At 31.9% G+C, this 24,867-nt stretch overlaps 3 protein-coding genes across 9 annotated transcripts in view; 1 reads left to right on the top strand and 2 right to left on the bottom strand.

The window, feature by feature from the left end:
- Positions 1–4,886, bottom strand: part of LOC131958349 (uncharacterized) — a 52,830-nt gene extending 47,944 nt beyond the window's left edge. Inside the window, exons 1-2 of one of the 7 annotated variants that reach the window (XM_059323327.1) lie at positions 4,771–4,886; positions 3,480–3,939 (exon numbers count right to left, since the gene is read on the bottom strand). In XM_059323327.1, the coding sequence (XP_059179310.1) occupies positions 3,480–3,585 (106 nt within the window). In that variant the 5' untranslated portion in view covers positions 3,586–3,939; positions 4,771–4,886. Of the gene's footprint in view, positions 1–3,479; positions 3,940–4,640; positions 4,734–4,770 lie in introns of those variants that run through there. The other 6 variants (XM_059323333.1, XM_059323331.1, XM_059323334.1 and 3 more) reach the window with 6 other exon arrangements.
- Positions 4,887–5,041: 155 nt separating this feature from the next.
- LOC131958351 (translocon-associated protein subunit beta) lies at positions 5,042–7,385 on the top strand. The gene is made up of 6 exons (XM_059323337.1): positions 5,042–5,144; positions 5,549–5,718; positions 5,819–5,917; positions 6,038–6,149; positions 6,324–6,401; positions 7,079–7,385. Exons 1-6 carry the CDS (start codon positions 5,142–5,144, stop codon positions 7,187–7,189), a joined length of 573 nt encoding a protein of 190 aa, XP_059179320.1. The 5' UTR covers positions 5,042–5,141; the 3' UTR covers positions 7,190–7,385.
- Positions 7,386–8,818: 1,433 nt separating this feature from the next.
- Positions 8,819–22,902, bottom strand: LOC131958350 (nucleolar protein 6). Its single transcript, XM_059323336.1, has 23 exons — positions 22,750–22,902; positions 18,052–18,225; positions 17,647–17,763; positions 17,371–17,553; positions 16,275–16,443; positions 16,027–16,176; positions 15,770–15,927; positions 15,461–15,581; positions 14,778–14,941; positions 14,542–14,657; positions 13,916–14,099; positions 13,700–13,822; positions 13,296–13,447; positions 12,519–12,753; positions 12,311–12,422; positions 11,867–12,021; positions 10,864–11,027; positions 10,589–10,741; positions 10,192–10,289; positions 9,889–10,103; positions 9,595–9,786; positions 9,401–9,502; positions 8,819–9,026 (listed from the first exon to the last, which is right to left on the bottom strand). Exons 1-23 carry the CDS (start codon positions 22,771–22,773, stop codon positions 8,886–8,888), a joined length of 3,402 nt encoding a protein of 1,133 aa, XP_059179319.1. The 5' UTR covers positions 22,774–22,902; the 3' UTR covers positions 8,819–8,885.
- Between the last annotated feature and the right edge of the window lie 1,965 nt (positions 22,903–24,867).

Below are 24,867 nucleotides of genomic sequence, written 5' to 3'. Positions count from 1 at the left end.
CATTGTATGTACCGTGCACAGCACATTCACTCAATTTAGTTGGGAACTGCGCAGCTGAGTGCTGCCCCACGTCAGTTGGGTTTTTTAATCTCCTTCAGAGCCTTTACTCTTGGCTTTCTGCATCTACCCATCGTTGGCATATACACAACAAGCACATGAATGGATTGCCTGTTGCTAAAGCTTTGTCGGAAACCAGATGGTCCGCTCGACATGATGCTGTTAAGGCTTTAAATAGAGGGTATAAGGAAAATATATCGGCTTTGGAGGAGTTAGCAGCCGATGAAAATCAACCTCTTAAATGTAGAGCTGAAGCTGAAGGATATCTTAAAAGTTTACAAAAACTAGAAACAGTAATATTATTGGAGGTATGGGATACAATTTTAGAGAGATTGCAAAAAACAAATGTATCTCTTCAAGAAAAAGGTTTATCTCTTAATACAGCAGTTAATTTGTTAAAATCTGTTCTCCTTTTTATTGAAAGTCAACGTAATGAATTCGCTAGCTTCGAATCAAAAGGAAAAATTAAATGTGAAGTCAAAGACTACACATATTCCAACAGACGACCACTAAAGAGGAAGCGACAATTTGACGAAAGCAAAGTTTCAGAAATGCAACTTTCTCCTAGAGAAAAATTTAAGACTGAAGTATTCATCTGTGTGATCGACCACCTAACTACAGCTCTACATCATCGCTTAGATTCCTATAAAACTGTTCAAGAAATGTTCGATTTCTTCAGTGACCTGACCAACCTTAGCACTGGTGACATTACAGGAGCAGCTACAAAACTAATCAACAAATATCCCGATGATTTTGAAGAATGTTTTTCATCGGAGTTGATTCAATTCGCCGAGCTGTTTAAATCAATTCATGGGGGAAAAGAGCAAAACGTCTACAATGATAGCATTGAATTAGAAATGTTGATGTTTTTAAATAGATTCAAGTGCATTCAGAGCTTTCCAAATGTGCACATTGCTCTTCGAATTTATCTGTGTATGATGACGTCTAACTGCAGTGGAGAGCGCTCATTTTCCAAAATGAAAAAGATTAAAAGCGATCTTAGAAGCACTATGGGACAGCAGAGACTTAGTATGCTCTCACTTATGAGCATAGAAAATGACATTGTAAGCTCACTAAATTATACAGAACTAATAGAAGAGTTTGCTATCAGGAAAGCTCGAAAATGTTCCCTATAAAAGTTACTTGGTCTTTAGTTCTAAATAAAAATAACTGTAATAAATGTAAGTATACATAATTTCTTTTGCATTAGTAAATAAATAATTGTCACTTTAAATGCTCTTAAGTCTCAATGTAATTTAACATTACATTTAATGTAACATTTTTTGTATATGCCATGGCTTCTGTTAACATTTAGCTTATTCCATTCAACCTTTATTTTTTGGAAAGGCCTCTGTTTTGTGATGTCATTATATAAACTACATATATATATATATATATATATATATATATATATATATATATATATATATATATATATATATATATATATATATATATATATATATATATATATATATATTTATATATATATATATATATATATATATATATATATAGTTTAGGGGGCCCCGGAAAAAGTTTCAGCCAGGGGCCCCGCAGAAGCTTAATCCGCCCCTGGGGGGGGTAGCTGTGAATAGTAGCCGTTCATGCGATGATAGTCGCGTAGGTTTAAGGTAAAGAATCACTAACATGACATTTCATGTCAACAAGAGTTGTCGTTAAAGGAAATTATTCAATCGTTAAAAGAAATTATTCAATCGTGTTACAGAACTTTATATTACAAATCGCATTGCTTTGATTTTGAAAAAAAAAGGTTTGGCCCTTAACTTTTAGGTTTAAAAAAAAAAAATCCATTGAGTGGCTTCACAATCAGAATTGATGCATGGTTAAAATATTATTTTTTTATTCTGCTGTTAATCAACGTAATAAAGCCGGTAAAAATTTTATAACACAAATATTACCAAGAAATTGAGTGCATATTTTTTAACACAACTTGAGATACAGACCTACTTAAATAACTAATACAAGACAAATAGTGTCACACATAAGAATTTGGGGAGGGGGACTCAATTTAGAATATTATTTTCAGATAAAATTTAAAATTAATCTTAAATGTATATATGATACATCGATTTAATTTTTTAAAATGTGATTTGCCTAAAAAGAAGGGAAATAACTGAGGTTTGCTTATTATCTTGAATATAGAGGAACTGGGTGTAGTTGTACACTGAGAAGGTCTAGTAGGGTTGATAGAGCAATACAATATCACTTTAAGATATCACAATTATTAAAATTAAAATAATAAATATATTTTAGTAGGACACTGGATAAGATAATAAACAGTGGGACAAAATGTAAATATAAAATGTAAAGTAATCACAGAAAAATGAACAAACATTTTCATAAACAATTGTTAAAGGAAACTAAGTATTTCTCAAAAGACTGTTATCCATGCATGATAACACAATAGAAAAGCTACATAGAGCATCATGCCACAATGTGGAGCTGTTCCACAAAGGTAAAATATATTTATTGGTATACTAAGCCTAGTAAGACTTTAATGTCTCAAAGCTAAACAGTGATGCAGGCAAGAATTTGTTGATGGGGATATACTTATATATATATATATATATATATATATATATATATATATATATATATATATATATATATATATATATATATATATATATATATATATATATATATATATATATATATATATATATATATATATATATATATATATATATATATATCCCATCCAACAAATTTCTGTCTGTATCACTGTTTAGTCTTGGGATATAAAGGTCTTTCTAGGCTTACTAGGCTCTTAGTAATATAGTGGTAGGCTTAATTTTAAAAACAGAACTCTAAGCTGCCTTTACTTGCCATTCATAACTTATTACATTGAAAATTTTGAAATTGTCAACACAAAATATAAAAGCCGTACAAGCACACAGTTGCCAACAGCTGTAACTTACCGGGAGACAACTTTCATTTTGGGGGATCAGTGGAGGGGTTCTCAACCTCCCCCTTCCTATGGTCCCAAACATATGCCACAGGTCAATATGCATAACATTTATTTATTGTAACAGCTTAATTTTCTCTTATACAATGGTTTTAAATTTGGTTATATTACAAAACAATGTAATGAGTGGTCTTCAGTGTTTCTTTCAGACTTTTTTCTCCGCGTGAGCACTTATAATTAGCTTTCTGGGGGCAGGCAGATAATGGTAAAAGTATATATTATCTATATAAATTCTATTTCAACAGGGTGGCACAATATGTGCTTTTGGAGACAGGGGAAGGGGGGGGGGGGGGGGGATATGACCACTGTAAGAGATGCCTGAAAGAAACACTTGTTCCTTTAGTAACAGCTTTAAGCTTCTAAAATTTCTTTATTGCCGAAATATTTTTTGTGTGTATATATGAAAATTAGAAATTAGAATTGCACCTACCTTCTGGTAACAAAGAACTTGACAAAGTGGGAGCGAAACTAGGAATGCTTCTGCGAATGTCAGTAGTTGAAGATAGCCTTATTTCATTAGGCCTCCTGGCTGACATGTTTCAAAATACTCCAGAAGAAATACATAGCATTTTTTTTAACAGCTATAATATTTCAAGAATCAAGACCAGTGGTTTAATTCACAAACAAAAGGATGCAGCCAAGATTGTCATTTTAAGTTGCATTAAGCTCCATTGCCACTAATAAAAATAATCCAAAAGAACAGATCAATTATCCAGGTATGCAATCTACACAGCAGTCTATAGTGTCTACAGTTCTATAGAGTCTATTGAGCACAAATCTTTGTTGAAGTAAAACATTGATTGAGTCTGGGAGGTATGGAAAATGCCTGTCAAAATCAATATTCACACACCTGTTCACTGACACAGCTCTTTCTTTTTAGAACAAATTCCCTGTAAGCATTGTAATTGTATGATTCTGTGTTAACTTAGGCTACAAATGTTAAATAATTTAAAACTTATTATTGCTATAGATGGCCTTTAAACTTAATTTATTTTGAGTAGGCCAGGCTTAGGACTAAAACATTATTATTTACTTGATAGCTAGTTAGAGATCAATTACTTAGTACTGACGATTATTAAACAGGCCTACACAGAATGTAACAGTGTATGGCTCAAAACTAGGCTACTTGGGCCTGATGCTGAAAACGAGGGATGAGTTTGTGACCTTTGTGTTAGTCTGGTTAGATATTAAATATTTATTTATCTAAAAATGTAATGTAAAGTTACAAAGTATTAAATTAGTAGTCTATAGATAGTCTATTATATATTAATATATATTATACGCCTATAGTATAGGCCTCTACTATATAATAAAATATTATATAGTATATTTAGGTCTACTATATACTACTATATAGTATATATAGTCTAGTGCTTGATTTATTAAAACGATATGGCTACTAAAAACATTTAATATTAATTAATATTTTGAATAACTTACTAGGCAGGTAAAAAATCTAATTTTAATAGGGCCTCTGCAATAGGTAATTTTTTTAAAAAAACTTTAAACTGCATCTAGAATCTAGATCTCTAGATCTACAATACATCAATGGATAAAATCATAAAAATGAAACTCCAATGATTAACATTACAAACAAGCTACAAGCAGTCGAAGGCATGCATTTCCACACTTAAAGCGCAGACATCTTGCATCAACACAGTAGGTCTAGTCGTATATTCATAATTATGAGCACGCCCCTCCCCCCTTTATGTTGTCCTTACCCTTTTTGGTGCTTTACTCTGCTAGGCCTAGGGATATGCACCCTCCGATTCGCCTCAGTGGTTGTCATGCGCAGCATTGTGACAGTCCTGCCATGGTTGTCGTCATATATAAAATGTAGCTCGGCATATAATAGATAAAAACTACCAAACAATAAATTTCAAAATAAATTTTTATCACATATGCCTACGTATAATTTATAAATATTTCATCAAGATCTGTAAAAAATTTTCATTTGTTTTTTTTTTTAATTTAATTTAATTTAATTAATACATTAGATTTTCATCGTAAGGAACACAAGGCCGACTTTTGCAAATTTCGTTCTTTTTCAACTTCCTTCGGTGGGTAAACGTGAAGTCACCGTAAATTTTTCATGGTAAATATGTTATATCCAATCTAGATCTATATCAATATAAAGTTGTAGTCAAGTTTAAGAAGACAATATGCAATTATTTACACAATAGATCTCCAAAATTATTTTATTAGAACAATGTAAAAGTAAATTTAACGAAATTAGAAGCCTGAGCATTCGACACAACGTAACAAACTCGGTGACGTGGCGTCGTTAACTTGAACTTAAATCACTTACTTACATTACTTACAACTTACAAGGTATCTTAGAGTTAAGAGCAATTTTAAAATTAGGCTCTAGAGATTTTGATTACTATTCCTAGTTTAGAATGTAGATTCTTGAAATCTACCATAGCACTCACAAGTGTGTTCATGTCCTGACCTAACCTTAACAATTGGTCCAAATAACTTTTGTTTTTCTTTATTTAGATGAAGCTGTGGTTAGCAGCACTGATTTTAACATTTAGTTGCTTTTTGCCATCTTTTGGTGAAGAAGAGACAGATGCAAGATTGTTAGCCTCAAAAAATATCCTCAATCAATATTTAGTTGAAGGAAAGGATCTTACAGTTGAATACAAAATTTTCAATGTTGGCAGCAGGTAGGCCTAAAGAAAAAATTTTTTGAAAGTAGACAGATATCACACACAGTAAGACAGTTCAATAATAACCAGAAATGTTTAATCAACATTATAATTTCAGGGTTGCATTTGATGTGATCTTAAATGACAATAGCTTCCCTGAGACATCATTCAGTGTTGTTCGAGGTAGTCTTAAAGTTGAATGGGAAAGAATTGCACCGTATCCTTTCTTTATGAATAACCTTTGTTTGTCAAGTGCTCAATTAAACTATGCTTAAACTTGGAGGTCTGTAATAATAATCAAAACATTACTATGTTGAATTTCTTGACCTGGATGCAGAACCTCTAATGTGACACATGCAGTAATTCTGCGTCCGTTGAAGTCAGGTTATTTCAATTTTACCTCTGCAGAGTTGAGTTATCTTACTTCAGAAGATTCAAGAGAAAGAACTGTAAATAACACATTTTTCTTCTAAACATTTCTTATTTTTTCATTTTTAACAATTACCTGATGTCCACTTACTACAGTTCGTTTGTAAGAGTTAAAATATAACTTTATAAGATTATGTGTAGTAAGAGCATGTCCTTTCTAATGTTCATTAATCTGAACACGTTCTATTTTAAAGATTGGCTATACTAGTTTCCCTGGTGAAGGAGGTATTGTTCCACAAAGAGAATTTGATCGCAGATTTTCTCCTCATGTGGTAAGTTTTAAATGGACTTGAATAAACTTTTTTTTTTACAAGTAGTGGTTACTCAGAATCAGATGTTTTTAAATCAATCATACGATTGCTTTGTTTTTAGCGCTTAATTAAGATTTGGATAAAAATTAATACTAGGATAGCTTTTTTTTATTTATTTTTTTTTGCTTAACTTGAGCACAATCTCAGAACACTTTTGTGATTATCAAATTACAATTTAAAAGAAATCAGTTGAAAAACAACATATATATTAATAGACCATTCTCTCTATACATTTATCATTTAGAAAATGATGTGGTCAATTAAAAATGATTATTCATATTACTATTGGTTTCAGTACTTTTTCCCCCTCTAAAACTAGATGAGTTTCAAATATTTAACATCATTTTAATATATGGTCTTTAACATAAAACTTTTAATCTTTATATAGTGTAAAAAAGTAGATAGATAAATAAATAAAATCGTATGTTAGTATTTTAACAATTTTCTCACCTTTAAATATTTTAGCAATATTATCACCTTTTAATCCATAGTCTATCCTTTATAATATTTGTATTATTAGCCTATCATTCCAAAAATTTAAGCATTTTGCCATTTAAACTAAATTGATTTATTTAAATGTGTCAGTTAAATAGCTGCTACACTTTGTAACATTCTTTTAATCTTAACATTTATTTCAGCTGGATTGGCTTGTCTTTGCTTTTATGACTCTGCCTTCCTTGGGAATTCCATTCCTTTTGTGGTACAGTTCTAAGAGTAAATATGACCAGTCAAAGACAAAGAAGAACTGAATTGCAGCTATCTGTTCCTGAGTGTTTGTGTACTGTGAGCATTTTATAAGTTGAAAGATTTTTATTCTAAAATGAATTAAGTGTTAAAAGCATGAAAGTGTACATTACTAAATTTAAGATCATTAGTTCTATAATGAATGTGTTTTGAAGAATGGACTTCATTGTACTTGTATGTTAAATAAAAAAAAATATTAAATCTCTGTATTTTGTGTAGGTATGCTTGTCTTAAATGTAAGTGCTAATATGTCATACCAACGTATAACTAGTATCCACTTGTTGACTGCCATGCTCTAGTTATAACATTTTTAACATTATTAGTAAAAAAAACAAAGAGGGGCTAGAAAACTCGTAAAAGAAAATAACATTTGTGTTGAATGAATTTAATTGGTGGTGAATCAGAATTTTGCTTCAGTATGTCCTTATTTATTAGTTGTACAAATTATACCTTTAAATTTTCATTATAAGTATAATCAAATATTTTATTAGGTAACAGTTTAAAATGTCACAATAGTTTCATAATGCAAGTTAGTCACAATTTTCTATGCTCTGGCACCTAGATTTGGTTAAACCTTGTTTGAACTGCTAGCAAATCTCACTTTGTAAACAATCTGTATTCACTATCTCAATCCTGATATTTGTAATAACACTACTCAATAAGCACTACTGAAGTCTCCGGGACAGAGTAGTGGAATGGTAGATCATACGACTGCTAGCTAGTCTAAATCCGAGTTTACTATTTCTATCTATGAGCTTTAAATTTACCAAAAAAATATATATGATTAGGGCTAGAAATAATTTGCATATATTTATGGCACCTCATCTCAATCTGGCCCAAAGTGCAGTAATATTACGTAGTATAGAAAGCCATCTAATTTATTCATCAATGTAAAGTAGCACAATTACAATTTTATTATTTCTCTGTCAATATCAATGAGAATGTAGGTTATTACCAATATCAAAAATATCACAGCTCTTCTAGCACATAACCACCACAACAAAACTGCTGGAGATGATATACTTGCAAAAAATTGAAATGGATCAACACTTAGGAAGCTGATGACAATGTATTAAGTTTAAGACAAGCCATTGGTGGATTACCTGACACCAACACTGTTGCCCTATTATATGAGATTGTTAAAGAAGCAGAATAAGTACTAACATTCTTTTTTTACTGATGCATTAGTAGTGGTTCCCAAACTTTTTCGAGTGGCGACTCCCTTTTATAAAAAGTAAGTGACCTGCAACCCCCATAGAATTAAAGTCGAAATTAGTGAGGAAATGGATAAACACTAAAATACAATTTTCTAAGAACAACTTAGCAGCACAGTATGCATTGTTTATTTTTTATATTCCATTGTGATGTTAATTAAAGCCGAATTTCAGATAGTTTTCTAAATATGTATCCTTTTGTTTTTTCATTGCTAGGGTTTAGTCTACCAGTTGGCAACCCCCCCAGAAAGCCCTTTGCGACCCCCAGTTTGGGAACCCATGCATTAGTAGTTCAAAACCTCTTTACCAAGCAACCATCAAAAACCATTCCCAAGTCTAAAAAAAAATAATAGAATGGCTGTATCACTGAATTGATAAGTGACTTAAATTTTAAAAAGTCAATCACTATCACTGACAAAATTAGAAGGTACAACAAGTTTTAATTGCTGAATGTAAAGGTTGTGTTCATATTTCTCATCATGTTCTATTAATTGTTTTTAGAAATAATCCCTTCAACTATGCCTCCTCCCATCACACGAATGTCATCCAAGATGCAGTCTTTTTCAAGTTCCAAACTAATAACTTCCTTTTCATCTACTTTTGGCTTTCGATAGGTGAAATGTGAGGTCTGTAGAAAAAAAAGCATAATACTTCAATATGGACTCAGAATATTGCATTATCTGATTCTCTCTAAATTTTAAAAATAAAATGTGATTGTTTATATGAAGTACAGTTGGAAGAATGTAGAATAGAAAGAACAATCAAGATTACCAGAGTTTCTTTCAAACAAAGTACTAACAGTAATGGGGATACATTGGATGTTTGCTATTGCAGCTAATGAGATATGGATGTGTGATAGGTGAATATTTTTCTTTAAATGGAAAAAGTATTGTCTGAGCACAAGAAGTACAAATATTTGTTCTTGTTAATACTTGGTTAGTATTTTTGAGAATATCTTTTGCCAAGATATTGACAATCTTTCTAGATATTAGTAGAATCTACCTTAAATTCCTTTGTTTCAAGAGCTTGCCTTTTCCAAACCATTCCAATAACATCACCACCATATGGATCATAAAAAAACATGGCTATTTCTCCAAATACAGACTGTAAGTTTAAAAAACAAAGTTATAATAGGTTTTCAATTATTATGATTTTATGAGTAATGTTTAAATGGAACGGAAGAAAAAGTAACTTGCATGAAGATCTTGAAGAAACATTCTGGCTGGATTAAAATTTACAACTGGAAGAGGTTGGCTGCCTGGTTTTTCAACCCATTTCCTTGCTGTTACATCAGTTTTACTATCAACATTCTGATAATGCAGCACATTGGTTTTCTTGATCAGTCGAATCAAATGATCAAAATGTTGGAGAGGTGGTCTAAATATCACCTGGGAATATAAAAAATGTGCTCTTCTGTAAAAGTACTAATTTTTAGACACTAATCGCTAATTCTTAAGAGTAGGTTCATTGAAATCTTTTTAAATCCTTACCTTAAAATCAGATGTTGCCCATTCTGAAATTACTTGAGCCTCAAGTATCTTTAGTGACTCTCGAGCCAGGATAATTAATCTTTGTAAAAAAGGTTCTGTGGGATTAGGTCTGGTCCATTTAGTGCCTTGTTTATCATGAGGTGTTGACAGACACATACTAGGCAAAGTCGCACGGTTCTTTGTGAATTCTTTGGGAATCTTTGAAAAATCCTCTTCTAAAAGATATTGATGTAAAAAATAGTGATTACATTTGAATTAAAGTGTCTCTTAAAATAAACAAGTTTAGTATGTTAAGAAGCGAACCTGTAAACTCTTTATTCAAATTAATTAGCAGTGGATCAGCTTTCCAGTTAAATGTAGACAAAAGGTGTAGAAATCTCATCAAACCAGTACAGGGGCTTCTGTAGGATAATTAAAGTCGTGTATTGAGAATTTACGTATTCCTAAAAGGCACTTAAGAATAATGAGTACCCCTAATCAAAACCACTACACAAAAATCACAATATCAAAATAGAAATTTAAAAATTTTATTCAATCTAACTCAAAGAACATAAGTGACAAATTTGGGATAGCCCACTAACAAGTGTAACATTTAATCTTAACATTTATATAAATATTAGATGGTATCCAAATGTTTTTGCTTCATAAACACTTATAAGCAACAAGACACAATTAATTAAAAGCTTCTAAATAAAGGTACCCTGGTGAGGAGTAGGGCTGAGGACAAATGAATGTATATGCCACTAAAAGCTCTATCACTTCCTCTGGCACAAAATCCCACACCATTTGTGATGCGATCCATCGCTTACACAATCTAACTGTGGCACTGTAAGCAGGATGGTCTTGTTGAATACTGAAACAAAGCAAAATACTTTACTACTGAAGTTAATTTAAAAACTTCTTGTATAAATTAATGTGAATATATGAAATGCATAAGATTACTATCTTTTGATTATCAGTTTAAAGAGAGCTCACCCATGCAACAAACTTGTCAAGTGTGGTAGAGCCACAATTTCACGCTCCAATGCTATTGATTCATCTGTATCTTTAAACTTGATCATACCATCTTCAGTTTTAAGTGTGCGTAAAACAGCAAGTTCTCTTGTGTTTGCTACCTTCAGCCGGAATACAAAACCATTCTATGGAAACAACAGGGTTTACATTTAAAAATAAATCTGTGCTCTTGTGGTTTAGAAATTACTTTTGTTGATATTTTCTTCCATGGCAATATGTAAAAAATGGGGAATGTGTGGCCGAGAGGTAGAGTCCTAGACTTCTAACCTTAAAGTCTCAAGTTTGGATCATGGGTTCAAGTCTACTTGTATGACGAGGTCATTGAAACAGATGAACTCTATTTTATCTGCCTCATGTGTCTTGGGCAAAAAATGAGGGAAAGATGTGGAATATAAAAATACATCACTATCGCAGGAATATCAATGAAGCTAAAAAATTCCAAAATATATTTACAATGCAAAATTTAAGGTAACTCGTCAATAAATAAGTCACTCGACTTTTACATATGCTGACATTATAATTCTATCATCACTCCAGATGATGGGAAGTCATGGGGAAGTAGATAGAGAAATAAGATGGTTAAATATAAAATTGCAACATTTGTAAGGTCAATTTTTCAGACAAAGAAGTGATAAAAACTTTCTGGTTGACAATTTACAAATGATCATTTGATAAACAGTTTGTAATCAGAGATTGCTGACAGAATAGGATGTTCTAAAATGACAAATACAGTTTAGCAAATAGATTTGTGTATATAAATATATGTATATATATATTTTTTTTATTTCTTCATTTAATTTGGATGTCAACTGCATAACATATCATTTCACAAATTATAAATCTATAAAAAAGCAGAATAGAATCTGTGTCAACAAATTTTTCCTGACCCCATGACACAGAAGAAAACATTATTTAGAAAGCTGTATAAAGAAGTGGAGTTATCAGTGTGGCAAGCAGTTCTTACCATGAGTACATCCACATGAGATTTCCTTACACTAACAGAGATGTTATGCTTTTCTTTCAGCTCATTTCCTATTTTTATATGAAACAGAGATTTCATACAACTAATGGCTTCTAAATCTTCTGGCCACTTTCCAGAACCTTCCAGCAAGCAAATAACTGTTTGAAAATATAATAAATTGAAACATGTATTTTTAAAGACACAATAATGGCTTGTAATTTAACTTTAACAAAGCAATATTTCTATTCTAATTATCACCCAGGAATATTGTGCCTCACTGTACTGTTTGACTAAGCTAAAGAACACAACAGTTTTTATATAATTAAAGAAAAAGTAATTGAGTTAAATATTTTTGGCAAATTTTGAGGGGGGGAAAGTATGAACTGTATGTGGCAGAAAATGCAGAAATCAGTTGCATTATAAAAAGTAGAAACATCTTATTTTTACCTTCCATTGCAGGCACAAATTGAGGTAAAGCTTTGCCTTCTTTAGGCACAACATGGTTCAAAACAACTTCTGTTTCTATAGTTACTTTTGGGGCAGGCAAAGCTGGAAATACCTATGCGAAATGCAAACAAAAATGTTTTTACCTTCCAGTAAATCTAAAAGAAACAATTACTTTTTTAGAATAGAAACTGCTGTACTTAAAACTTACATCAGCATGTCTGAAGACAGGGTGGACACCTTGAACTGAATGTATGGCCAGCGGTATGGTGGTCAGTGATCGAATGGCCCGATTTAACTGGTCAAATGAATGGTGGATGGCTAGGCTTTGCTCTTCCCCTGTGCCATAATGCTGATCTGCATTTTTGGATATGAGGTTTAGATGAAGCATTTGATCTAGTTTACCTTCCATATAATGAATGTCTGAATGGGGTATCCCACAATGCCTGTAAATAGAGTAATTTTAAGTTTAATTAGTGTACCACCCTGAATGATCGATACAGAAACCTAAGGAAGTTAAATAATTTCATTTTTGACTAGAAAAACATTCAGATAGTGTAATTTTTTTTTAATAAGGTTTTTTGTAGTACAGAGATAATTTTACAAATAAAAGTCTCAATTTTTAACACTGTACAAATATGCCAGAAAAGTAATATGTTACCAAAATTAAGTTGTGAAAGTAACAAGTCTGCAGGATTTGTACTTATCAGAAAAAGACAAGAATTTTCAAACTCGTGATAGACAATCGACAACTGAGACAGTAACTGCTCAACTTGACTCAACCATAGTAGCATCGAGCTTAACAATAATAATTCAGGTCAACACAGTTTTATTTGCTCTTAGAGTTTATAAATTGTTAATTAACCATCAAATAGGTAAAAAAAAATGTGTACACTCAATGTCATTTAGACAAATAATGTATTTTATTTAATAATTAACATTTCATATTGTGCATTATAAAAATGTATACAGAATCATAAACTATTACCTATTGAGAACATGTTGCACAATTGATTTGCAAACAAGTCGACGATCACACTGATTAGATGAGCTAGTCCACAACACAGCTTCATGAATAGTTCCATCTTTGAACCTACGCATTTCAGCTTTCTCTCCCCAAAAATCACGAAACTCTTTTGCCTAGTAATAGTAAAACAAAGAATATAATATGGCATTGTAAAAAAATTATCCAAAAAAAAAAAGACGAAGCCAATTGCATAAAAAACTAATGTAAAAAAATAATTTAAAATGTTAAGATTAAAGTATCCAAAAATATAAATGCACAACAATTAATTTTCAATATTTAAAAATCGATATAAAATTTGAAAACAAATTAATGTTATAGTAAAAAATGATAGTTATACAATTTGGCAAAACGTGAAGTAAACCAACCTCAGCAACATCTGCAGGTGGGCCCCGGTCAAGTATATTGAAAGCACCAGAGACATCTAAAACAAGTCCAAAGGTCAAACTCTTCACATTGTCATAGGATAATGGCTGTTCTGATATCTCCCACTACAAAGAAAGGTTTGAAATATTAGCTTGTGTACACATTTGATAAGTTCAATCTTTTAATAACTTCCAGACAACAAAACTTGCCAAGCTTACCTCAACACATGGATTTGTCTTTGCCTGAACAAGTAGAACTCTTTTTTCCAGTGATTTGGACAACAAAGAGAGAATGTGTAAAGACAGGGCCATGCTGATGTGACCCCCTAAGTCCACTTGCCTCTGGGACAGCCCTTCAATATTTTTGGAAGCAGTCACCAATAAAGAAGGTGTAACTGACACACTGAGGACATTTTTAAAAAAAAATATACAATGAGGTAATTATAAAAAAAACTCCTAACCATCTCAAGCTGTTCTATGCAAATATTCCTGGATTAACTTAGTAATATAGCATAAAAGGTACTCAGTTTTTTTGTTTAATTCTAAATGGCATGATTTACAAATAATAAATAGAAATCACATCTAAGGGGGAAAAACACATCTTTACTACAACTGTAATAGCTAAAATAACATTATCATGAAAAGTACTTACTCCTCAATATTATGATTGTTTATATCATAATCATAGGCAGTTTACTTATTTCCTATTTCAATAATTATAATGTGCAAATTCTAAAAAAACAATCCTTTTATTTTTTTAAAAATGGTAGAAAATTAACCACACTAGAAAAAAAGTGCACACCAAAAATTTGGGGGCCTCTAGAAAACAGAACTATCAAACCTACTGAAAAATGTGGTCAAATTTGCGAGCAAATGACACAGGAGTCATGAAAAGTGCATCAAAACATCCCTGCTGGTGCTGATCCAAAGCAGAAAGGGAGATCTTAGCTTCAGCTTTGACCTAATGCAAGCATTCAAGATAAAAAAAAGGATAATTTCCTCTGATGTACATGAGTTTAAAATTAAATGGCTATTTTGAATAAACATTTTATAGTAACTAGCAACAAAAGAAAAAATGTACCCTAGAGAAAATAGATGCTGACAACATATATGCCAAATTAAAATAACCAGTTCGATCTACAAAAACACATCCTGATTCACTCCTGAACTCATCAATGGACGGTTGGCATTTCTCTGTTTTGCCTTCAAACAAAGATGGAGGTTCCAAAATCCAATCTGCCTTGGCTGAAATAAATTTTAAAAGAATGACAAAAAGACTGCTTAAGCAAAAGCTTAATTTTACTTGACTTGATTCTAGACCTGGATAAATGAATAGGGTGTGCATGTGTCCAAAGACAGGATGGTGAAATCAAAGGGAGCTAAGAGGATTGATGGCATCCAGGTCAGAATTTCCATCCATACCGAGAGGCTGTTGTTTGTTTGGATCAATGACAAGAAGGTAAATTGGGACCAGAGCATTCATGGAGAAAGCCAAGAATAGAAGTGCTGGGATGCAATGAATGTCTTTTATTATTTTTGCAATAAATTCAATATTAACAATAAATTATAATGTTTGCTACTGGAAACAATTTGTATATCAGCTACCATCATGATAAACATTAATCCTAAACAAATTTGGTTCATCTTGCAGGGGTCCATTGAACATTTAATATTTTGAATGGTCTTTTTTTATTTTCATAAAAAAATAAATTTAATAGTTTTCTAATTATTTTACATAGGTTAACAACTTAAACAAAAACTTACACAAATACAGCAAAGTTGTCCTAAATATTTGATAACCGTTCATCAATTTGTTAATCTTTTTCAACAGAAGGATGTTGACAACAAAGGCACTCATTAAGTAGCCAGAAAAAGCTCCATCACCCTGAAAAATATTATAAAAGACATTAAAACTTTATCTAAGTTTTTACCTATCCATTCTCACAATGTCAAGGATTGCTCCTTTTTACAAGAGCAAGTTCTTTCCATAAATTTCTTTTTTACAAGAGCAAGTTTTTTCCATAAATTATGAATATTTTTCATTAGTATTGAATGACAATAAAATGAAATTACCCCCAGTAACTCTCTCTGTCTTAACCAGATTTTAAGCAGCATTAACCCTTGTTGGATTCCCTCTGAACCTTTCAGCATCTTCTCAATAAACTGATCATTGACTGCTGAAGTGAGGTCATGTAGGATACTTGAGTTATAATAGGATGTTGCTGGCAAACCTGACCATTTTTGGAACAAAAAGAAATTTTTCAATGTTAAACATTCATTTATTAAATATGAACTAAGTTAATTTGACTGTCAACAAACCATGTGGTTACCTTCTGCATCTTCCTCCACAGTCTCACCCTTTTCATAGAACCACTTTGGTCTCACATTATTTTTGGACACATGAAAGCGAGCAAGCTTAAAAATATCATTATCAGGTTCAGCATGAAGTCTAAATTTAACATGCTGTGAATCATCCTTTCCTAAATCAAAACAAAAAAGAAAATAAGTTATGAAGTGCATTTATAAACAGTAATTAATTTCAAGAGTTAACTATATCAATGTATTATCTAATCATTACCTTTATATAGAATTATCAGAACAGGTTTGTGGGGATTTCCCATGAGATATGAAAACTTTAGATCTTCTATTCTTTTCTTTTTACACAAGTGGTTAGCAACTGCACATAGATAGAGAGCTCGCTTCCTTGTATATCTCTGATTTAGATAATCTTTAACATGGAAACAAGCCTGTTGAATTAGGTGAAATGTGATGAGTGCAGCAAGAAAACAATCAAAATCATCAACTAAAACATGTGAACAACATTCATGTCCATTTCTGTACATTTTCAGAGACATTTTAATTATGTATGGCAAAAACAAGTTTTTAACGGCAAATGGCATTTTCACCAACTATTTTTTTATAATCTGTGTTTTTGTTTAAATTAATACATAAAATTATGTTTTTGTATTGGCAATTTTACAGATATATTGTGCCTAGGTGAAATATAGAAAAGAAGGATTTTCTTGTACTACTAAAATAAGATAAGAAACAGATGGCACTGACAGGGTAACAAGAAGCCTAAGACCTAAAAAGTAAAGATCTCCTTTCAGACCTAAAAATCCAGAAGAAATAGAGTTTACATATGTATTGAGCTTGTAACTTTCACTAACATAAGTCAGGTACCAGTAAGAGCTGGGTGAACTCAGGGACAACCTACAGTCATGAGTCCGGAGCTAGATACTGAAAACTTTTGGGATAGCAGTCATCAGTAAGATTATCATAAACATAATTAATTAATTTAAAATCTAAAGGTAAACAATATAGAAAGCATTTGTGTAGCAGGCCTCCATTTTGCCAAAACATTTAAGTGGTGGACTATCAAACCTGCCAAAATGTTATATATCACATGCACTCTAATATTAAATTTTCAAGAATATGCAGTAGTAGTTTTTCTCCCTTGGCATTGCACATGTATCTGATAATGATTCTAAGGCAAGCACTATTTTTTAAGTCCAAGAAAATTAAGGAAAAAACTTATTTATAGTGTCATTATGATACTTTTAAAATAGACAAATGCCACTAAAAGTAGAAAATTGGCAGCAGGATCTGTTTTGTGACATAATTTGACTATCTTTTTGTTTTAATGGAAAAAAGTACAGAAATATTGCATTTACTTTGGGCATTCGTAGAACCAAATCAACCTGGACATCTGGCTTAATTAGTGTGTCAAGGACTACACTTCCTGTTTCTCTGACCTCCGCTGGTGGTAAAAACTGGAAATTTCCCTTTACATGAAATGGCTTTTCTACCAGTGGCACTTGTATTGCCTTTGTCTCTAACCAATGACGTTCAGTTATCTTTGAAAAAAAACACATTAAAATGTTTGTAGTAAATACAGAATAAAAGATACAGAGCATCATATATCAAATATGTATAAAACTAAGTTATACCTTATGTTCTTTTCCAGCAGGGAGATTTTTAAGAGTCTTTATTAAGGCAGACACACATTCCTCAATACTACTTTTTAACTTCTGCTTGGTGCTTATTTCTTTCAACAATTCTGATACCTAGAAGAAAAAAAAGTGTCAAAGTTCAGCAAATATATTAATGTTGATTCCAGGTCAAAGAACTCAAGGTTAAATTATAACAACGAAAATAGATATTGAGCCATAGAACTGAAACAGAAAATCAAAATTGACTTTATCCTAATAATTCTATTACTAGGTAAACTACTAAATACTTTTTTTTTAGACTGAATAAAATTTAATCCTTAGTATTATGTGTAGTAAAAGAAAAAAAAGAATTCATTTCACAATAATAAACTTAAGTTATGAAAAAATTGTATATTAAATTACCTGTAGCCTGAACAAGCTGGAATGGAATAATGACTCAGTTTCCTTTAACCTTGCAATCTCTTGAGTGCTGAAGTCATGTGCTTTAAGTTTTGCCTTTTTATGTTCTTTAGAAATTGCATCAGTTAATTTGTTGTTGCCTCCCTCCTTGTCAACGTTTAGAGATCTCTCATCTTCCTGTTTAAATAAATACTTTTGTAAAAACATGAAAAACTTTAAAGCTGTATATTCTCTTATATGAGCTCATATAACTAAACTGTCATTACTAAGACGCTGACTCTACTCCCAGTGGCCAGTCAGCAGGGAATAGCCCTCTACTCATAGTCCTCACCACTTCTTACAATATACAACTGAGAATAATATCTTAAATAGTACTGATAGTACTTATTCATATTTGCGACTAGGGAAGGAAGTAGATTTAAACAGCTGTACTATTTTTTTAATGTATTATAATTTTATAAGAAAAGTATTACAATTTTGCAAACACATCTAAAACCACTTTTTAAAGTTTTTAGATAATAAATTAGGCTGATTGTAGCCGGAAGAAGATGCGCATGGGTTACGGTGACCTGGTTTTTCTTGTGATCTATATGTTCGTTGGTAAAACTCCATTTTAGCGTATTTTATTCCCCGCTTCACGTTCACCTCCAGTTGTGCGTATTTCATTATGAACACAACCGAAGCACACAAAAACATTAGGAAATCACTCTGCCTATTTCTTTATGAATTTTAATTTAGTTTTTTAATTAATTTTGTCAAAACTTGAGAAAAATCCAAAATTTGGAATAATGTGTACTATTTATTTAGATCTAATCTAGATCTAGATTTCTTTTTTTCTTCTTGAAAATGTGTTCGTGTCAGTTAAGATTTTCATGTAATGGGTAAAGTAGAAATGCATAATTGCAAGCCATGATACTATAAATTAACTTACATTAACTCACAATGACCCTAAGCTATGACGTTTGCTGATAATTAAAGTCAATGTGAACTCACGGTGAACCCTTGACCATGTAGGGATTTTTCTCGCGCCGACGATCACACGCTATTTAATTGGAACTGTAATGCTTATTTATAATATGTTTTTACCTTTTCTAATTAAAACACAATCATAAATAAATAAGTAGATCTATATCTTAATATCTATCACCTAATGATTCTAATCCTAGTGTTTTCCTACAATTTATGTGTGTTTTGGTTGTGTTTATAATAAAATACGCTCAACCGGATGTGAATGTGAAGCGGCGAATAAACTAATAAAGTACGATAGAATGGAGTTTTACCATGTTCGTTGTTTAGGCATATGTGTTCTCTTGATGAGACAGGGAAAACGCAATAGAGAGAAACTACGACTTGCCTTTGCTGCGATGTTTTTTTATGGTACTGCGCATGTGTTTACAACCCCAGAACCCTAGCAGTAACCCTAGCTCAGCTATTATGGTCACTGCGCATGCGCAGAACTATCTTTTGCCGACCAAGTGGAGTCGCTGGGGCAAAAAATCTTTTTCCGAGTAGTCACTTCGTATTCAATATCAATAGGACCTATTGCACAGCTTTAAAAGAATACTTTGAGCAAAAAATAATAGTAGGTCTATTAACTTGTATTAAGGCCATTAAGGGTAATCTGAGCGCATTGTGCACTACTGTGCAGCTATTACTACTATTAGTATTAGGTAGGGACTTGGATGACGTAGATTTTGAGGCACTAAAAACGAGAGTTTTCTGCCCATACCGAGTTTCGTCGATTTAGCCGTGCGGTCGCGGGTGATGATCGAAAAAAAATTTTTTTATTATAAATCGCCGATACTACTAATAATTTGATGACTGATTATGAAAAACAAATGGATTTCATATGTTACGGTATTTTTGTTTTGAGATTTTGTTGAAGGTGAAAATGGATTTTTGGAGCCAAACTTTGGCTACGTAAAACTCTTTGTACCATAAAAACTTACTAACAAAGAAGGCCAATAAAAAGCCCTCCGACCATAATCACCATTTTTCTTTATGTGTGTAAATTTTCATAATGTTAATCGATAGCAAAGTATTTTTTTATAAATAGTTTAGAAAGTATAGGCTTAAGCCATTTTACGACTACCAGGAAAGACAGAGGTTTAAACCGGAAGTGTACTTGTGTTGTTAATGACGCCATTGCTCTCAATTGAATTGATTTGTAAATCCAGCAACATCCACACGAATCTGACTTTAAAATCATTTTAAACTATAGAATTATATTTTATATTGATAAAACTATGATTTTTTGTTGACTTTGTGCGCATATTTTCTATTTAGATTCATTTTTTTTGTAATTTTGAGTTAGATCTAAAAATAGATTTCTGCGAAATTTTTCAAGTTGAATTATTGTTTCATTTTAATTGTATGGCCTAGATATAGATCTATATTGTTCTTGAATGAGTTCTGCATTTTATATTAGCTATCATTATAGTAACTTGTGTACTTTCCACATTTTTCTTAAATTTTAAAGCTTGATATAGGCCTAGATCTAGAATCTAATATAAAATTCCATTTGCCTATCATTTGGTCTATAAAATATAGGCCAATAGGGTAATTCTATATTAAACATATAGCCTTTTGATTGCTTTTCAAGCGAATTTTTATTACCAATATTACTAATATTCAAACATTTTAGGAGTCCTATATTTTCTTTATAGCTCTAGGACTTTGTTCGTTTTAGATTTATTACTAAATTACTACAATCCTTGTACAATGTTCTGTCTTCATCTGTAGGCCTATTTGAAGTACATATGATACTACTGTATTTTTGCTGTAGTATACATCTCAGTTGCTTTTTTACTAGTCTTGGCCCTAGATAAAATGTACCAGTTCACAAGGGGATAGAGAATCAAAAGATGTGGATCTACTCATAAGCAACTTCAAAGAAGGAGAAATAGGTCCACTTAAGAATGGATGTTGCTGGTTTTTATTACAGTTCTAAAAGCTATCAGCCAGAGGAGACACAGCTTCAGTAGATGTTTAATCAGATTTCATTTTTAAATCATTGATGGTGTTATTTTTTAAAGTAAAAAAGTGATACAAGCTAACAGACTTAAACATGTTATCCACACAGCATGAGATGTCACTTAAATATATGACAGATGTTTCTAAATTATAAAACTTACCTTTAACATTAAATGGTGATCATTACTCCACCAATATAAAATCATTTCAATTATTAAATTATTTGTTCAACAATAATTGTAAATTAAATTATATCAATTCTATGTAACATACACATAACATGGATGAAATATCATGCATATTGACAACATTTAGATACAATTTTAGTTATCTAAAATCAGTTTAGCATTGTACTTCTTTCTTGCAAAAAAGTAGTTGCGCAGAACAAAAATGACTTTTTAAATTTGACCAACATTGTAACAAAACCACATAAGCTAAGTGAAATATTTTTACTTTGTGTGGATGTATACAATGTTGGCACCAATTAGGCCAATTTTCATTAAGATATTCCATATAATAAAAATTTGGCAACAGATTATGTGTTGCCTATAGCAGAATTTATTGTTTAAAATTAAGGGGGGTATATGAGTTTAAACCCCTTTTTCATTAAATAAAATATTTTTAAAATCAAATTTGAACAAAGGAAATATCAAAGTATATAATAACCTTCATGTTTACAATATTTCTTGCATATAAGCAAAGTAATCTAAAATCAGCTCAACATTGTACTTCTTTCTTGCAAAAAAAGTAGTTGCGCAGAATAAAAATGACTTTTTTATTTTGTCCAACATTGTAATAAAACCACATAAGCTAAGTAAAATATTTTGACTTTCTGTTAATGTATACAGTGTTGGCACTATCCAGGCCAATTTTCAGTAAGATATTCCTTATAATAAAAATTTGGCAACAGATTGTGTGTAGCCTATCAAAGACGCTTATTAAAATTTTTTAGGGGGGTGACCCTCTTTGTTAACATTATTTTTTATGATCATTCTCATCCAATTCAATTATTTTTATCTTACTCTTTTACTGATATCATAAGCGTGATCTTAGTGAATTTTCATTAAAAAATACCTGCTATTTAAAAAGTTACAGAGATTTTAGTTCGCATCCAAAAAAGTAGGGAAGCAAAAAATTGAGAAAACCCCATATTAAAAAAACCCGAAAATTAAATACATTAAAAATTCATAACTTCGTAACCGTTTGAGCTAAAATTAAAACAAAAGTATCTTTGTTCTTGTCTAAATGAGCTCTATAAACTGGTGCTACTACATTTTTTATTTTTTTAAAAATGAAATTTCATCCAAGTCCCTAGTATTAGGACATAGACCAGATCTAGCTTTTTTTTCATTTTCTGCCAGCCAAACTCAGACTAGCACTGGGGGGGGGGGGGGGTAGCTTTTTCCGAGTAGTCATTTCAAATCAATTAATGGGCCAGTGTTGATGGAAACTGATTTGGCTAAATTTTCGAATCAACAGATAGATTAGATAGGTCTCTCTCTACACTAGACTAGAGAGATCTAGATTATAGAATTTCTAGCGTAGATTTTCTACTAGATTTAACTATTTTAACTAGATCTAGTCTAGATCTAGAGAAATCTACTAGATCTAGAATCTAGATTCTAGATCAACAACAACATCGTTGTAACTGAGTGGCAACTCGCTCTTTTTTACCCACACCCAATATTCCCACTCAGATTTTATTGCTAGTGTAACACCAATACATACACTTTCGCTTAGTTTTCGTTTCATTGTGGAATTTCTTCAGGATGCTCGTTTTTAGTCCTTTAACCTTTAAGCTGTGATTTCTTATTTATTATTTAGCAGAAGACAGAGTTGATCATCTTCATTGCCATGCTGGTTCAATGAAAATAAACAACAACGAGCATTTTAAATACCGAAATGAAAAAAAAAATATATCTAGATCTATGTCTGAACTAAATCTATTTTCATCCTAAAGACAATCATTACGTTAGGGGTCATCCATTTATGACGTCCACAATTTTTTCGGATTTTGGACCCCCCCCCCCCGTCCACAAAAAATCCACTTTTTTTCCTTATACAAGTCAATATGCGTCCACAAAAGTCAATTTTTTTCGGACCCCCCCCCCACGTGTGGACGTCATAAATGGATGACCCCTTAGAGTTAGACTTAGATCTAGATCTATCTTTCTTTTCCTATCTTATATACAGTGTTTCTTCCAGACTTTTTTCTCCGGGGGGGGGGCACTTGAAATCTTCGGGGGGCGGTAAACTTTCTTCGGGGGGGCGGACACTGTTAAAAGTATATATTTTCTATATAAATGATATAAATTTCATTTCGTTCGGGGGTCGGTAAAAATTTTTCGGGGGGGCTTCGCCCCCCCCCCCCCCCCCGAAGAGATGCCTGGAAGAAACTCTGCTTATATATAAGATATGCATAATCATTCGTGTCTAAAAAGAAAAAAAATTATAATATAATTAGATCTAGATCTAGATCTAATAAGTATTAGGCCTAATGCTTTTGGTATTCTCTTATATCGTGTGCATTTTTTTTTTACTGTAAACAGTGTAGGATTAACCCTATTCTAGATCCAATAAACAACAAGATATAGATCTAGCAATAGGTCCTATGAATTGTTTTGTAGAATAGATGATTAGACAGTGGGAGGAAGGGGGGGGGGGGGTGATTTCTTTCATAATACCATTTTGTGTGCCCCCCCCCCCCCGAAGAAAGTCTACCCCCCCCCCAGTGGCGGAACTAGAAAAAAAAGGCTCCCCCGCAAAGAAAAAATTAGGGCCCCCTATATATATATATATATATATATATATATATGTATATATATATATATATGTATATATATATATATATATATATATATATATATATATATATATATATATATATAAATTCTATATCCTAACTGAGTAATTTAGTCTACTTCATTGCAATATATAACCATTCTGAGAGAACAAACCAACAAAAATTTAGTCCCAACTCATCTTGAACTATGTAAATATTCTAAACATGCTGGTCAAAAATATATAAAGACGTTAGCTTGATTCGTGAATGGTTTCTCGCGTTATGTTTATTTTTTTTAATTTTTGGCTTTTATAATATCAATTTTGAAAACATTGATTTTTATAGCTATACTATTGTATAGTACGTCTTATTTAAGTAACAATTCAGAGAATCAATTGCTTTTTAATATACATAGTACAAAACTATTTAAATGAGCTTCGCGGGCATCCCTATTTTAAAGAAGGGCAGTAAGTCATTGAAGTAGTGTGAATGTTAACCTACCTTTCAAACTATAGCTCTTGTAGATTTTAAAATACTTTTCTACGCAACAATCTCTGCTATAGTAGACCTGTTTTTTTTTTGTTTTTTTTTACAAAACCACTTTCAAGATGCCGGAAAAACTTAATTTTTGAAAAAAAAAATTCATTGTTTTTCAGTCGGGACTGGGCCCCTAAACGTCCTGGGCCCCCCCGCATTGCGGGGTCTGGCGGTATGATGGTAGTTCCGCCCTTGCCCCCCCCCCCCCCCCCCCCGAACGAAATGGAATTTATATAGAAAATATATACTTTAGACAGTGTCCGCCCCCCCCCCCCCCCCCCGAAAATTGTTGTCCGCCCCCCCCCCCCCCGAAAATTTCAAGTGCACCCCCGGAGAAAAAAATCTGGAAGAAACACTGATTTTGTGACTTTGTGACGAGGGGGGGGGGGGTCAGATGGTGCGACGTCACACTTTTGCATTATAAAAAAGCAATTTTAGAAAACGAATTTTAGACGTTATTTCGCGTTTTAGAAAACTGTTTTAATAAATTGCAATATGAATTAATTAAAATACTCTATTTTGACAGA

Source organism: Physella acuta, unplaced genomic scaffold (genome assembly GCF_028476545.2).
Source record: "Physella acuta isolate Inbredline_101_S28 unplaced genomic scaffold, ASM2847654v3 ptg001319l, whole genome shotgun sequence".
NCBI classification, from domain to species: domain Eukaryota; kingdom Metazoa; phylum Mollusca; class Gastropoda; family Physidae; genus Physella; species Physella acuta.
This window is presented reverse-complemented; position numbering and strand designations above follow the sequence as displayed.

What these genes read in the sequence shown, in the direction of transcription:
- LOC131958351 (XM_059323337.1), top strand. An exon ending in ATTTTCAATGTTGGCAGCAG is followed by an intron (nt 5,719 to 5,818) that starts GTAGGCCTAAAG and finishes TTATAATTTCAG; the next exon opens with GGTTGCATTTGATGTGATCT. An exon ending in GCAGATTTTCTCCTCATGTG is followed by an intron (nt 6,402 to 7,078) that starts GTAAGTTTTAAA and finishes CATTTATTTCAG; the next exon opens with CTGGATTGGCTTGTCTTTGC.
- LOC131958350 (XM_059323336.1), bottom strand. Translation starts at nt 22,773, where the DNA reads ATGAAACGAAAACTAAGCGAAAGT. An exon ending in GTGCAACATGTTCTCAATAG is followed by an intron (nt 12,754 to 13,295) that starts GTAATAGTTTAT and finishes CTCTATTTACAG; the next exon opens with GCATTGTGGGATACCCCATT. An exon ending in CAGCCCTACTCCTCACCAGG is followed by an intron (nt 10,290 to 10,588) that starts GTACCTTTATTT and finishes ATTATCCTACAG; the next exon opens with AAGCCCCTGTACTGGTTTGA.